This window comes from Podarcis cretensis (assembly GCF_951804945.1).
Source record: "Podarcis cretensis genome assembly, chromosome: 15".
In the NCBI taxonomy this organism is placed as follows: Eukaryota; Metazoa; Chordata; class Lepidosauria; order Squamata; family Lacertidae; genus Podarcis; species Podarcis cretensis.
Genome location: NC_137185.1, coordinates 45,482,312 through 45,498,679, shown reverse-complemented (window position 1 = coordinate 45,498,679; position 16,368 = coordinate 45,482,312). Strand labels below are relative to the sequence as shown.

Below are 16,368 nucleotides of genomic sequence, written 5' to 3'. Positions count from 1 at the left end.
GGCAAAGTTAATTGTAAATAATGTGGTTACTGATGAACTATTTATTGAAAAAGGGACACGGCAGGGGTGCCCAATATCCCCATTACTTTTTATATCGGTCCTGGAGGTTTTGTTAAATATGATTAGGGGGGACCAGCTGGTGAAAGGGATTCAGGTCGGAGCCAGACATTATAAATTGAAGGCCTTTGCAGATGACTTAGTATTGACATTGCAAGAGCCAGACACTAGTACCAAAAGAGTTCTAGAATTAATTCAAGTATTTGGTCAGGTCGCAGGATTTAAGTTGAATAAACAAAAAACTAAGGTACTGGAAAAAAACTTAACAAATGTTGAAAGAGAGAGATTCCAAGAGGAAACTGGGTTAACGGTGGCAAAGAATGTAAAATACCTGGGGATTAACATGACATCTAAGAATGTAAACCTATTTAAGGATAATTATGATAAGTGCTGGACAGAGATAAAGAAAGATTTAGAAATATGGTCGAACCTGAAGCTTTCCTTGTTAGGTCGAATTGCAGTAATCAAAATGAATGTATTGCCTAGAATGTTATTTTTGTTTCAGACATTACAAATTGTTGATAAATTGGACTGTTTCAAGAAGTGGCAGAAAGATATATCTAAATTTCTAAGTTTCCAATGGCTGGTTATCCAAAACCCAAGCTCCTCTTCCCATGGAAAACAAAACTAGAGAGGCACAGTAAGCCACCACCATACCAGCCAAGGAGGACTTAAGCCTCTTGGAGCAGCTGTCACTTCCCAACCTCCAGGCGTCACCAAAGACAGGAAGGTGTGTAGTTCAGGTACTTGCCATTGTATGCAGGTCCACTGTCCAGACTGCCGCCATATCCTTTGGCATCACAGTAGGGAGGGGCCCACCCCGGGTGACAGTGGCAGTTCTTATTGCTATTGCACACCTGTTTGGATGAAAAGCAGCAAGCAAAGAGTGAAAAATAAATACAGTAAATGGACAAAAGTACAAAGAACATAAAGGTAAAGGTAAAGGGACCCCTGACCATTAGGTCTCGTCGTGGCCAACTCTGGGGTTGCGGCGCTCATCTCGCTTTATTGGCCAGCATGGCCGGGTCATGTGGCCAGCATGACTAAGCTGCTTCTGGCAAACCAGAGCAGCACATGGAAACGCCGTTTACCTTCCCGCCAGAGCGGTACCTATTTATCTACTTGCACTTTGATGTGCTTTCGAACTGCTAGGTAGGCAGGAGCAGGGACCGAGGAAAGGGAGCTCACCCTGTTGCGGGGATTCGAACCTCCGACCTTCTGATCGGCAAGTCCTAGGCTCTGTGGTTTAACCCACAGCGCCACCCGCATTCCACAAAGAACATACATTACTCATATTGAAATACTGCCCCTCAATGAGTACAAACTTTCATCAGTAAAACACCACACATCCACATTCCACACTGCTTCATACATTAAACTATGGGTAGGCAAACTAAGGCCCGGGGGGCGGATCTGGCCCACGGATGGTCCAGGAATCATGTTTTTACATGAGTAGAATATGTCCTTTTATTTAAAATGCAACTCTGCGTTGTTTTTGGGGCGTGCCTGGTGTTTTTACATGAGTAGAATGTGTGCTTTTATTTAAAATGCATCTCTGGGATATTTGTGGGGCATAGGAGTTCGTTCCTTTTTTTTCCTTTTCAAAATATAGTCCAGCCCCGCCCACAAGGTTTGAGGGACGGTGGACCGGCCCCCTGCTGAAAAGGTTTGCTGACCGACCCCTGCATTAAACACTTGTTTCTATCTGAGACTCAGGAAACATCATGATAGGAAATGAGGCTGCCATCTGGGGTAGCAGCGGAACTGACGATTCGCTGTGCTAGAGAATAAACTATTTTTTTTAAAAAAAGTTTAGTTTCTTCTCCCATTAGATTCTTAATTTTTTTAGGGGTTTGCATACCCCTGCGTCTCCCCATATAAAAAGCACTGAGTAATACAATAATATTATATATCAATGGAAAGATAATTTAATGAAGAATGTAATGCAATGACTTTTATGAATGATTATTTATTAAAACAGCAGTCATAAAGAAGAAACCTGAAACACATAGAAAAAATGAGATATACAAAAACCCTCACCATTTCAGTTAATACTTAGTTGAGTAACCTTTAGCTTTAATTACGGCCTTACAACGCCTTCCCATGGAGTGAACCAAGTTTTTTAGTCCTGCAGCTGTTATAATGTGAAACCAAGATGGAATTGCCTCTATTAATTGGGTTTTATTGCTGGGTTGCCTCTGACTAGCAAGTTTCTTTAGTCAGCTCCATAGATTTTCAATTGGATTAAGGTCTGAGCTATGTATTTGGGGGCATTTACATTACCCAAGTGGCACTGTGGGTTAAACCACAGAGCCTAGGACTTGCTGGTGAGAAGGTCGGCGGTTTGAATCCCCGCGACGGGGTGAGCTCCCGTTGCTCGGTCCCTGCTCCTGCCTACCTAGCAGTTCGAAAGCACGTCCATGTGCAAGTAGATAAATAGGTACCGCTCCGGCGGGAAGGTAAACGGCGTTTCCGTGCGCTGCTCTGGTTCGCCAGAAGCGGCTTAGTCATGCTGGCCACATGACCCAGAAGCTGTACGCCGGCTCCCTCGGCCAATAAAGCGAGATGAGCGCCGCAAGCCCAGAGTCGGTCACGACTGGACCTAATGGTCAGGGGTCCCTTTACCTTTACCTTAAAGGAAAAGGTACCCTGCCCGTACGGGCCAGTCGTGTCCGACTCTAGGGTTGTGTGCCCATCTCACTTAATAGGCCGGGGGCCAGCGCTGTCCGGAGACACTTCCGGGTCATGTGGCCAGCATGACGAAGCTTCTCTGGCGAGCCAGCACCAGCGCAGCACACGGAAACGCCGTTTACCTGCCAGCTATACAGTGGTACCTATTTATCTACTTGCACTTAGGGGTGCTTTCAAACTGCTAGGTGGGCAGGAGCTGGGACCGAAGACGGGAGCTCACCCCGCCGTGGGGATTCGAACCGCCGACCATGCAATCGGCAAGTCCTAGGCGCTGAGGTTTTACCCACAGCGCCACCCGCGTCCCTACCTTTACCTTACATTCCCATTAATGACACAAATTCTGCCCACACCTTTTGCTGTCATACAACCCCAGATCTTAACACTATCTCGGTGTTTCACAGTAGGTGCAATGCAGTAGGATGTAAATCTTCTCCAATTCTTCACCTCACATATTTCATGCCATTACTACCAAGCAAGGAGATTTTGGTCTCATCACTCCAAATAACACTGTCCCATTCTTCTGCTGTCCAGTTAACATGGGTTTTAGCCCAGTTTAATCGTTTCAGCCTTTGTTTGAGAGACAACAATGGCTTTTTCCTTGGAATTCTAGCATTTAGACCATATTCCTGCAGTCTGCGCCAAACGGTGCTTGCACTCAACTTCACATTACATTGCCCCATGTCATCTTGTATAAACCCAGATGATTTTCTTCTGTCATGTAGCCACAGTTTCTCAGTTCTTCTATCATCACTTGCTGTTGTGAACCTTTTCCTACCTTTACCAGTCTGATTTTGTAATCTCCTTTTACCTCTTCAAAAATTTAGGAATACCACCTTTGGTTAAGTTTCCACCAATTTTTCTTCTAATTTCTTCATAACTGTAGCCTTGTTCACTTAATATACTGTGCCATTTCTGAAGATATATGGATTTGTGATTATTATGCTCATTTACCTTCAGTAGTAAAGCTCTGCTGGATGAATTACTGCCCGTCTATTTTTGGGGAATCCTGCAACGTGTTTCAGTTTTTGCTAACTATATGCTGGAGTCTGCTCTGGATCAATATGAGCAGTATCAAATAACAAGCCAAGTCCACCAATCCAACCCCTGACATAATGCAGGTAGATAAGGGCAGAGCATCAAAGGAACAACCAGAAGCTTGAAGGGAGCTCTCAACTGTTCCTTTGCTGGAGCTCCTACCTGTCCGTCATTCAATGGAACCAAGTCTCCCTCCAGCACCTTCTGAAAAAAGGGGAAAGGAAGGCCCAAGAGAGGAGGTCAGAACAAAACAAAGCATCAAGTCAGTAACCCCTGGAGAAAGCACTGTCTAGAAATCCGGTGTGGTTTTGTCAGCTTACCCCTCGTCCATTGCACTGATGCTCTGCATTGCAGCTGTAACCCAAAACAGAGACATCAACACATTGGTAGTGCTTACATATCTGAAAGAAAGGACACACACAAATTCATTATGATTGGGACTGCAAACCTTAAATTAAAGTAAGTGATGTGTCTGCCCAATGTAAAGTTTCATTTCTAAAGCTTTCCTCCCAGATCAAAATCCCCTCTCTTGCAAATGATTAGGGTTAGTGTTAGGGTTAGGGTTAGGGTTAGGGTTAGGGTTAGGGTTAGGGTTAGGGTTAGGGTTAGGGTTAGGGTTAGGGTTAGGGTTAGCTACCTTACTGGCTCCTGGGCTGCTGGAACTGCCGCTACCAGCGCCACCAGCACCGATACTGGAGAGGAACTGGGGGCGCCCGGAATAACTGCAGCCCCCCCCCCGTGACCTTGATCGAGCCAGGACCAAGGGCACCCGGCCACCCGAGGTCAGGAGGATCTCGGAGCCAGCACGGAAGCAGGAAGCAGGAGGGGAAGGAGAGAAAGGAGCCCGGACCCCACCGCTTCTGCCTCCACCACTGCCAGAGGGAAACTGGGGCATCTGGTGCGCCTATCAAGGGAGCCACAGCCTCCCTCCCCGCCAACAACCCAATGGAGCTCCGAGGCTGGAGGGACGTAGGAGCCAAAGCAACAAAGGGAAGGGGGGGGGGAGAAAAGAGGAGGAAGGGAGAGAGGAGCCCCGACCTTGCCGTCACCATCGAAGAAAGAAGAGGAGAGCCTGTTTGTCGGTCTGTTTTTGAAGGGGGAGCCCTTTCTCCCCCCACCCCTCCTTTAAAACAAAACTTTTCCCCACATCACTGCCACTGCTACAGTTACCTCTCCCTCCCCCACCCCTCCTCCTCCTCTTCTTCTTCTTCTCATTTCTCCTCTTCCTTCTCTACAGTGGTGCCCCGCAAGACGAACGCCTCGCAAGACGGAAAACCCGCTAGACGAAAGGGTTTTCCGTTTTGGAGGCGCTTCGCAAAACAAATTTCCCTATGGGCTTGCTTCGCAAGACGAAAATGTCTTGCAAGTTTCTGCGGGTTTCCCCCCCTTCCCCCCCCCCTTTTCCTAAGGCGCTAAGCCGCTTATCAGCTGATCTGCTAATAAGCCGCTTAACAGCTGATCGCTAAAAGCCAATAAACCGCTAATAGCGCTAATCCGCTAAGCTGTCAATGGGCTTGATTCGCAAGACGAAAAAACCGCTATACGAAGAGCCTCAGGGAACGGATTAATTTCGTCTTGCGAGGCACCACTGTATTTTTCTCCCCCTCCCTCTCTCCATCCCCCCTTTCCTCCTCTCTCTCTTTAAAGAAAACACATACATACACTCATACACACATACCACTGTATTATACTTTTCCCTCTCATACTATAGCTAAAACTATCACTGCAATCTATTACTACTGTTATTACTCTACTTTCTCTCCTTCTCTCTCTTTCTTTCCCCCTTTCTGTCTCCCCCCTCCCTTTTATTTTACTCTAATTTCCCCTTCCCCCTTCCCCCCTTTTCTTTTTCTTTGTTTCTTTTCTCTTTTCTCTTCTTCTTCCTCTTTTCCCTTCACCTTTTGCCTATATTCTGTTTTGTCTGGTCCTGTTCCTGAACACATTCCTAACCCCACCTTCCACCTTAATTGGACCCTAGTACCCCTTTTGCATATATGAGTGTGCAGGCGTGTACACACGGGTGCAACCACAAATAAGCCCCCTCAAACACACATTTCCCCTGGCCCCACCTCTCTGGTCTCTCGCATCTCTGCCTGCTAACCCCCTCCCCCTTATGTGAACTGTCTGTTGGTCTACCCGCCTGTCAGCTTACCTACCCCCCGCTCTGGCAGCACCGCTGAGGCGACCACAGCCTAGACTCAACACAAATGGCCACCTAATCCGAACGCTCTGTAAAACACCAGTCAACAACGCCTGTTCAGCTCAACAACCCAACAACATCCAGGAACCATCACCACCACAACTTCTAACCACAACACGCCCTGCTCCAAGAGGACGCCAAGCAAACCTCAAACCAAAACCATTAGGGAGATTGAGATGACACCAACCAGGGAGATGGCAAATAGCGCTGAGACCACAACACCCCTTCAAGATGATGACCACCCAACAACTAAACAAGATCTGAGGGAAATGGAAGCGAGATTAGCAGAAACACTGAAGGCCACAGTGGCTCCCCTGCAGATATTAATCAACGATCTAACCTCCAAAATGAAAGCTCTAGAGAACAAGAATGAAAGAAAGAATAATAGAGCAATACCGGGAGGAGAACACACGCATCAATAAGAAATTGGATGAACTGGTAAATCACCTGGAAATAGAAAACACAGAAATGAGAATCAAACAAACAGACATCGAAGATTGCAATAGACATTGCAACATCCACTACCGCAACTTTCCTGAAAAAGTAGAGGAGAAAAGCCCAGCAGACCTAATTGTACGCTGGCTGAAAGATACAATCCCAAACATGACACTTGAGGTAGATGACCTGGAGAGGACTCACAGAGCCCTAAAACCTATGCCAAAACCCAGCGCCCCACCCCCCAATAAACATCATTGTGTGCTTCACACGCTACAAAAAGAAGGAAGAGGTATGGAACAACCTCAGAAACTTAACCAACCTTCAGTATGGAGATGCCCCCATATTGGACTTACAGGATTTATCTCAGAACACCCTTAATTCGGAGAAAAAGCCTAATGCTTGTGCACCCAGTGTCTCCAACAAGCAGGGATCAAGTACCGATGGGGCTTCCCTTTTCGACTCATCATAACAACCAACACAACACAACAAAGAGCTACCAACATACCTGAAGCCTTGCAACTACTGAAGAACCTCAAACTCGACCTTCCACCGGAATGGCAACCGACAAACCCACTAAGTGACAGCCACAACCATGACGAAACAACAGCAAACAATTGGATGACAGTAAAGAAGAAAAAGAAACAGCAGACAATGCAAACCAATACAGTCAACCACCACACACAGAATCATCCCGCTGGCCATACGACACAAGAAACCAGACCAAGATTAACCAAACCAACTCATCGCAGATGGACAACCCTACTACAACAACAACCCCAGCTGAATGAAGCAACCGGAAAAAACCACAAACTGAAGTACTGGTGATTCTCCCCCCCTTCCCCCCTCCTTTCCCCGCCGAAAATAGATATAGTTAACACCATCAACATCCCCCCACAGCCCTGCACCTGCACAGAAATCCCCACCCCAACACCAGTCCAGACCTCAAACCACATTCCCCATCACCTAACAACCCATAACCCACACCTTCAGCATCCCCCTACTCCATACTAAGGAAAAATAACTCCTCCAACCTTAATAACACAACCCACAAACAGGCTAAAATCTGATGCCCAACCAGCACAATGGTGGCACCAGAGCATACCAACACCCACATCCTCACCCCAACACACCAACGATGTTGCTAATAATATTGGCAACATTGTTTACGAACCTTATATCCGACATTGGCGTCACAAAGATGCTTCACCCCATCTCACTGATCATCCCCTATCGCAAACAACAGGGGGGATGGCCTGTCCCTATACATGGTCCTCCACTCCAGCTGAGACCTAGGACCAACCGGCTAAATGCCAAATGGCCCAAAATACCCCAAACAAACACACCGTATATGACTACATATAGGAAACTTTCTACAACCTACCCCCTACTCTTTAACCCAAATCTAACTCTAATACCACTAGTCCCCCAACCACCACACTGTAGGTCAGTGCAATCCCATTGGTTCATTAAACAACACAGGGGTTGGGAAACCCCATCAAAAGAAAATGCATCACCTCATACATAAACACCATGAAACCACACATCACCTTCCTACAAGAAATACACAACCCACCCAACGGGATCAAACTCCTGAGTGACCCCCACTTCAGTCAACAGTGGGTTGCACGAGGCTCAGGGAAAGCCCATGGCGTAGCTATAATACTCAGTAGAGACCTGAACTTCACTGCCACAACAGTCCTAAAAGACAAAAAAGGCATTCATTTTCGCTAAAGGGACACTAGATGGCAAAATTAAATTGACAATCAGCTCCATATATGCCCCAAACTCAAAACAACTAGAATTCTTTCAGAAGACACTAAACAAGTTCCTCTCCTTTTCTGAAGGGGAAGCAATCCTAGGATGTGACCTCAACCTAAATATGAAAGGCATATCCCCGAAAAACATTCACCCTACAACCCCGTGGTCAACCTTCCTTGAAAGAAACCCCCAACAACTAGGGACTCTTAGAAGTTACTAAAATGTTAAAAAACAGGTGTCTCTACGACATTTGGGGTGAGCAAAACCCGGGAGACACCAGCCATACATTCCAATCCGGACGCCATGGTACAACGTCCAGACTGGACAGCATTCTGCTCACACAGGGTCTGATCTCCTTAGCGAAATCAAGAAACATAGGTAACATTAAAATCACAAACCACCCCATCATAGTCCTTCAGCCCCATCCTAACTACAAACAAACAAATTAGAGAGAGTCTCACAAAAACTCTATAAAACTACTTCAAGGAAAATGATGTTCACCAACACAGGAGCCAGATATATGGAGAAACGTGACGCAAAGAAGTAGGAGGCCCAGGGTTCGCTCTGATTGTTTAGAAATACACAATCGCTTTGAGGACCTCTCCCCTAGCATGGAAGACGAAGAGCAGACTCCATTTGAGGATCTCTCCCTCGTTACAGTCGATCAGGTATATGAAGACGAGCAGCAAAGTCAGTCCTCAGGGAATGTGCAGGTGACCCTGGAACGGACAGCTCGCGGAAGAACCCCGACCAAACCTAAGAGGAGGCGTGTAGTGGTGATAGGGGATTCCCTACTGAGGGGAACAGAAGCAGTGATCTGTGGGCCTGACAAGATGTCTCGGGAAGTGTGCTGTCTCCCCGGGGCTAAGATCCAAGATGTAACTGAACGACTGCAAGGAATCATAAAACCCACTGACAAATACCCCTTCCTCTTGGTTCATGTGGGAACCAATGACACTGCAAGCAATAGCCTCCAGAAGATCAAAAGAGACTATGAGGCTCTGGGCAGGAAATTGAAGCAATTAAATGCACAAATTGTCATCTCATCTGTCCTCCCAGTTGAACGACGTGGCCCAGGGAGAGAGGGAAAAATAGTGGAAGTGAACAGCTGGCTTCGCAAATGGTGTAAACAGGAACGGTTTGGATTCTTAGATCACGGACTGCAGTTTCTTGAAGCTGGACTTCTGGCAAGCGATGGGCTGCACCTCACAACGGTTGGGAGGAATGTTTTTGCCAAAAATCTCAGAAACCTCATCAGGGGGGCTTTAAACTGACTAATGTGGGGGAGGGAGACAGTGCTCCTGAAGGTAGGAGTCTATCAATTGTTGAAGATGATCATCCAAATGTCATAGACCAAATGGAGCAAACAGCACGCAGACCTAGTGGTGGGAGGAAAAAATCCTTAAATAAGAGACACGGGGGAATGATTAATGGACTTCAATGTCTGTACACTAATGCGCAAAGCATGGGTAATAAACAAGATGAGCTTGAGCTCTTGGTACAGCAAACTAAATATGACATAATAGGCATCACTGAAACCTGGTGGGATAAGTCCCATGACTGGAATGTAATAATGGAGGGATACAATCTATTTCAGAGAAACAGACCAGACAAGAAAGGGGGAGGAGTGGCGTTATATGTCAGGGATGTGTCAGTGAAGAGATCCAAGATTTAGAACCTCAAAGCCAAAGTGAGAGCATTTGGGTCAAAATTAAGGGAGAGAAGAATAACAGGGACCTCATTGTGGGAGTTTACTATAGATCCCCAAGCCAAACGGAGGACATAGATGATGCCTTCCTGGAACAGATGGCCAAGCATGCAAAAGGAAGGGAGATAGTAGTAATGGGGGACTTCAATTACCCAGATATTTGCTGGATGTCAAACTCAGCCAAGAGCATAAGGTCAAACAGATTCCTCACTGGCCTTGCAGACAACTTCGTTGTCCAGAAAGTGGGAGAAGCAACAAGAGGAACAGCCATTTTAGATCTGGTCCTAACCAATGTTGATGACCTGGTTAGTGGGGTAGAAGTGGAAGGATCATTAGGCGCGAGTGATCATGCTCTTCTGAAGTTTACTATACAGCGGAAAGGAGCAGCCAAGCATACTAGGACTCAATTTCTTGACTTTAAGAAAGCCGACTTCATAAAACTTAGGGAAGTGCTGCGTGAGATCCCATGGACAGTAATACTAAAAGGAAAGGGAGTTCATGATGGCTGGGAGTTTGTTAAGAGGGAGATAGTAAAAGCACAACTTCAGGCAATACCAATGAGATGGAAACATGGAAGGTGCCTAAAGAAGCCAGGGTGGCTATCTAAAGAACTTTTAACTGAGTTAAGATTTAAAAAGGATGTGTACAAAAAATGGAAAAGGGGGGAAACCACCAAAGAGGAATTCAAACAAACAGCCAGCAAGTGTAGACACAAAGTCAGAAAAGCTAAAGCACAGAATGAACTCAGGCTTGCTAGAGAGGTTAAAAGCAACAAAAAAGGCTTTTAGGGGTATGTTCATAGCAAAAGGAAGAACAAAGAAACAGTGGGGTCACTCAGAGGAGAAGATGGTGAAATGCAAACAGGGGACACAGAAAGGGCTGAACTCCTCAATGCCTTCTTTGCCTCAGTCTTCTCCAATAAAGAAAACAATGCCCGACCTGAAGAATTTGGAGCAAATGATTCAGCAGAGGAAACACAGCCCAGAATAACTAAGGAGATAGTACAAGAATACTTGGCTAGTTTAGATGTATTCAAGTCTCCAGGGCCAGATGAACTGCATCCAAGAGTATTAAAAGAACTGGCAGGTGTGATCTCAGAACCACTGGCAGTCATCTTTGAGAATTCCTGGAGAACAGGCGAAGTCCCGGCAGACTGGAGGAGGGCAAATGTTGTCCCTATTTTCAAAAAGGGGAAAAGAGAGGACCCAAATAATTACCGCCCAGTCAGTCTGACATCAATACCAGGGAAGATTCTGGAGCAGATCATTAAGCAAACAGTCTGTGAGCACCTAGAAAGGAATACTGTGATCACCAATAGTCAGCATGGATTTCTGAAAAATAAGTCATGTCAGACTAACCTGATATCGTTTTTTGACAGAATTACAAGCCTGGTAGATGAAGGGAATGCAGTGGATGTAGCCTACCTTGATTTCAGCAAGGCATTTGACAAGGTGCCCCATGATATTCTTGTAAAGAAGCTGGTAAAATGCGGACTTGACTATGCTACCACTCAGTGGATTTGTAACTGGCTGTCTGACCGAACCCAAAGGGTGCTCATCAATGGTTCCTCTTCATCCTGGAGAAGAGTGACTAGTGGGCTGCCACAGGGTTCTGTCTTGGGCCCGGTCTTATTCAACATCTTTATCAACGACTTGGATGATGGACTCAAGGACATCCTGATCAAATTTGCAGATCACAACAAACTGGGAGGGGTGGCTAACACCCCAGAGGACAGGATCACACTTCAAAACGACCTTGACAGATTAGAGAACTGGGCCAAAACAAACAAGATGAATTTTAATAGGGAGAAATGTAAAGTATTGCACTTGGGCAAAAAAAATGAGAGGCACAAATACAAGATGGGTGACACCTGGCTTGAGAGCAGTACATGTGAAAAGGATCTAGGAGTCTTGGTTGACCACAAACTTGACATGAGCCAACAGTGTGACGCGGCAGCTAAAAAAGCCAATGCAATTCTGGGCTGCATCAATAGGAGTATTGCATCTAGATCAAGGGAAGTAATAGTGCCACTGTATTCTGCTCTGGTCAGACCTCACCTGGAGTACTGTGTCCATTTCTGGGCACCACAGTTCAAGAAGGACACTGACAAACTGGAACGTGTCCAGAGGAGGGCAACCAAAATGGTCAAAGGCCTGGAAACGAAGAACGGCTAAGGGAGCTGGGCATGTTTAGCCTGGAGAAGAGGAGGTTAAGGGGTGATATGATAGCCATGTTCAAATATATAAAAGAATGTCACATAGAGGAGGGAGAAAGGTTGTTTTCTGCTGCTCCAGAGAAGCGGACACGGAGCAATGGTTCCAAACTACAAGAAAAAAGATTCCACCTAAACATTAGGAAGAACTTCCTGACAGTAAGAGCTGTTCGACAGTGGAATTTGCTGCCAAGGAGTGTGGTGGAGTCTCCTTCTTTGGAGGTCTTTAAGCAGAGGCTTGACAACCATATGTCAGGAGTGCTCTGATGGTGTTTCCTACTTGGCAGGGGGTTGGACTCGATGGCCCTTGCGGTCTCTTCCAACTCTATGATTCTATGATTCTATGTAGACAATATAACAACCCCCCTCAAAAATTAACAAAAATAGAACAAGACATCACGACCCTCTCACCACGCTACAAACAAACAGGATCTAAAAAACTTCTTCAATTTAGAGAACAAAAAAGGAGAGAACTAGACTCCCTAGAAATCAACAAAACAATGATCAGTATTCTATACTCTAAACAATGTTTCTATGAATATGGAGGGGGAAACTCCAAACTATTAGCAAATAGATGTAGGAAAAAAGAACTCAAAACAAGAATAGAATCATAGAATCATAGAATCATAGAGTTGGAAGAGACCACAAGGGCCATCGAGTCCAATCCCCTGCCAAGCAGGAAACACCATTAGAGCACTCCTGACATATGGTTGTCAAGCCTCTGCTGCATCACCAAAAAAGATGACAACATAACATTCTCCCCCAAAGAAATAACCTCAGAATTTGAAGAATTTTACTCCAACCTATACTTCCCATAGCCCACCTGAGAAGGAAATCAAAAAATTCCTAGCAGGACTGACCATGCCCACCTTAATTGACGAGGAACAGGAATTCATGGACAGCTCTATCACCCCAGAGGAAATAGATACGGTCCTCAAAAACCTGAAACCACACAAAGCCCCAAGCCCAGACTGCTTCACAGCAGAAGTCTATAGGAAATTCAAAGAACCCTTGATGGCCTACATGACCCGCCTGTTCAATGACATCATGAAAGGGGGGCCCATCCCCAAAACCTGGACCCACTCCAAAATAGTCTCCATCCCAAAACCACTGAAAGACAGTCTCAAAGTAGAATCATACATTAATAAACCAAGACTACAAGATATTCACATCAATCTTGGCCAACTGCCTAAAGATCTTCTTATGCAAGTTAATAGCCCCAGATCAGACCAGCTTTGTCCCTGGTCGCAATATTACAGACCCCATCAGGAAAGTACTGAACCTAATCAAACACAGCAAGGCACTGTCAATTATGTCCCTAGACATCCTCAAAGCCTTTGATTGCTTAGAATGGAAATACCTATTAGCAGTACTAACTAGCATGAAATTTGGCCTCAATTTCCTACAAATCCTCAAACAAATATACTCCCAAGCCTCAGCAAAATGCAGAACTAACAATATGGGCTCTAACCCTATAGCAATCCAAAGAGGCACAAAACAAGGATGCCCATTGTCTCCCTTCTTATTTATCCTGGCTCTGGAACCCTTAGCAATCCGAATCCGAGCAGCCACAGACACCAAGGGAGTGGAAATAAAAGGCAGAACCTATAAATTAGGGCTCTTTGCAGATGACCTAATGGTCACAACAGCAGACCCCATAAGCACAGCAACCTCCCTAACCAGAGAACTCAACACATTTGCAATGGTGTCAGGCCTACAGGTAAATTTTGCAAAGTCAGAAGCTATGTGCTTCAACACCCCTCCTCACACCCAAAAAGAATTCACTAATGTCACACCAAGTTCAGATACCTAGGAGTACAAATAACCAGAAACCTCAATAAGTTATTACCTCCACAACTACAAGCCCCTGTGGCGACAAATAAACGAAGACCTAAAAACATGCATTCCACCCTCTCAGACAAAATAATCATGATCAAAATGATCACCCTCCCAAAACTAACCTACCTATTCCAAACCCTCCCAATCTGTATTCCCCAAACCCAACTCTGCAGATGGCAGAGAAAACTACACTCCTTTATCTTCTCACACAAAAAACCAAGAATAAGCCCCAAATACCTGCACCTCGCCACCTCAGAAGGAGGATGGGGGCTGCCGTGGAAGTCAAGATAACACAATTGGAAACAGAGAGAGTCCCAGACCTACAGAGGCAACTTGAGGACCATAAGTCGACGCTTTCTATGATTGAACTTAAGGAAAAACAGACGAATTTGAGGATTAGAGCTGTACCTGAATTGGAGAAGGATAGTCTGACAGACTTTCTCACACAGGAATTTGCAGATTTTGGGCATTTGGATTTGGATAAAGAAGAATTTAAAATCGTGAGTGCCTTCAGACTTGGAAGAGGAGGGAAGAAGAATAAAGTAAGAGACTGCTTGATTACCCTCTGATCTAAAGAAGAGAGAGATAAAATTCTGGGTTTGCACTATCAGAAGACCTTGACAATATTGCAGTCAAGAGTGGAAATATTTAAAGATATTCCCAAACATCTTTTGGACCTTAGGTCCAATTATGGAGATTTGGCTGTCCTGCTGAGAAGGATTAAAATCATCTTCAGGTGGGAATTTCCCCAAGGCCTATCCTTTAGTTTTAAAGGAAGAAAGATAAAAATAAGATCAGTAGAGGATAAAGAAAAGTTTCTGGAAAATTACGGAGAAGATCTGCAGAAAGAACCTGGCAAAGAGCCAGGAGCATTGGACAGAAAATCACCAGAGAGAGGACTAGAACAAAAAGCACTGGGCAGAAGATCACTAAAAAGAGGAATACTGGACATAGCAAGACTACCTTTTGGACTGGACCGTCCAGAGAAAGTGATACCAACACCACCGACAGAACAAGAACAAGCATTGGGTGCTGTTGGAGGAGAAGCAGAGTAACTACATCATGGCACTGCAAGTATTAAGCTGGAATGTTAACGGACTGAACTCCCTGCAAAAAAGGAAAAGAGTCTTTCATCTATTAAAAAAAGAACAATTGGACTTGATTTGCCTACAAGAAACACATGTGATAAGGCTACATAGGAAGGTATTGAGTAATAAAAGACTGGGCCATGAATTCATTTCATCAGACAAAGTTAAAGAAAGAGGAGTAGTAATTTATGCAAAGGAGAGCCTATCACTGAAATTAATATTTAAAGATGACCAAGGAAGATTTGTTGCAATTGAAATTCAATCACAAGGAGAGAAATTTTTGATAGTAGGCATCTATGCACCAAATGAGGGAAAATCGGAATTTTTTAAGAAATTCCATGAGACTCTGTTGGATTATATGGAATACAATATGATTTTGTTGGGGGACATGAATGGAGTGGTGTCTACAAATATGGACAAGGCATAGAGACAGGTAGTTACTAAGGATGGTAGATTACCAAAAACTTTTTTTGACATGACTGACAATATGGACTTAGTTAATATTTGGAGAATGAAGAACCCCTTGGGAAGAGAGGGAACTTTCTTCTCTGAGGCCAAAATGACATGGACAAGAATTGACCAAATTTGGGTAACTAGAGGGCTGGCTCCGAAGACTAGAAAAGTGGAAATCTGCCCTAAAACTTGCTCCGACCATAATGCTGTGAGGATGGAAATGAAACTAACACCAATTGGTTCCTTTAGATGGAGGATGAATGACACTTTGTTTAGGAACGAAGAAGTGACTAAGAAGGCCCAAAAAACCTTGAGACTATTTTGAGACAAATATGAACACCACTGTTGAAAAAAGAGTAATCTGGGACGCAAGTAAAGCAGTTATGAGAGGATTTTTGATACAAAAGAATGCAATTAAGAAGAGAGCTCAAAATGAAAAAAAAGATAAGATTTTGGAGAAAATAAAGGAAGGAGAGAAGAAACTGAGACTGAAACCAAAGTTGCAGGAGATTCTGAAAGAGATAAAGTTATATCAAGTACAATATATGAAAATGATGAACCAGGAAATAGAATGGAAAATCAAACAGATGAGACAAAAGACATTTGAATCGGCAAATAAATGCGGAAAACTGCTGGCTTGGCAAATGAAAAAAAAGAGAAAAACTCATTACCATTACGAATCTGGAAGTGGAAGGAAAGAATATACAGAATCCAGTGGAGATTAGAAAGTGCTTCCAGAGGTATTTTAAACAATTATATACACAGGAGACGCAGAAAGAAATGGACATTGACAGTTTTTTGAAAACAAATGGACTACAAAAAATCTCTCAAGAAAATAAGCTAATGTTGAATTACAAAATAACAGAACAGGAGGTAGAAGGGGCCATTC

General features: G+C 44.6%; 1 protein-coding gene across 1 annotated transcript in view; it reads right to left on the bottom strand.

Moving 5' to 3' along the window:
* ADAM9 (ADAM metallopeptidase domain 9) overlaps positions 1-16,368 on the bottom strand; it is an 89,770-nt gene that overhangs the window by 14,898 nt on the left and 58,504 nt on the right. Inside the window, exons 17-18 of the mRNA XM_079954965.1 lie at positions 4,104-4,184; positions 809-914 (exon numbers count right to left, since the gene is read on the bottom strand). Of these exons, the coding sequence (XP_079811091.1) occupies positions 809-914; positions 4,104-4,184 (187 nt within the window). The remainder of the gene's footprint in view (positions 1-808; positions 915-4,103; positions 4,185-16,368) is intronic.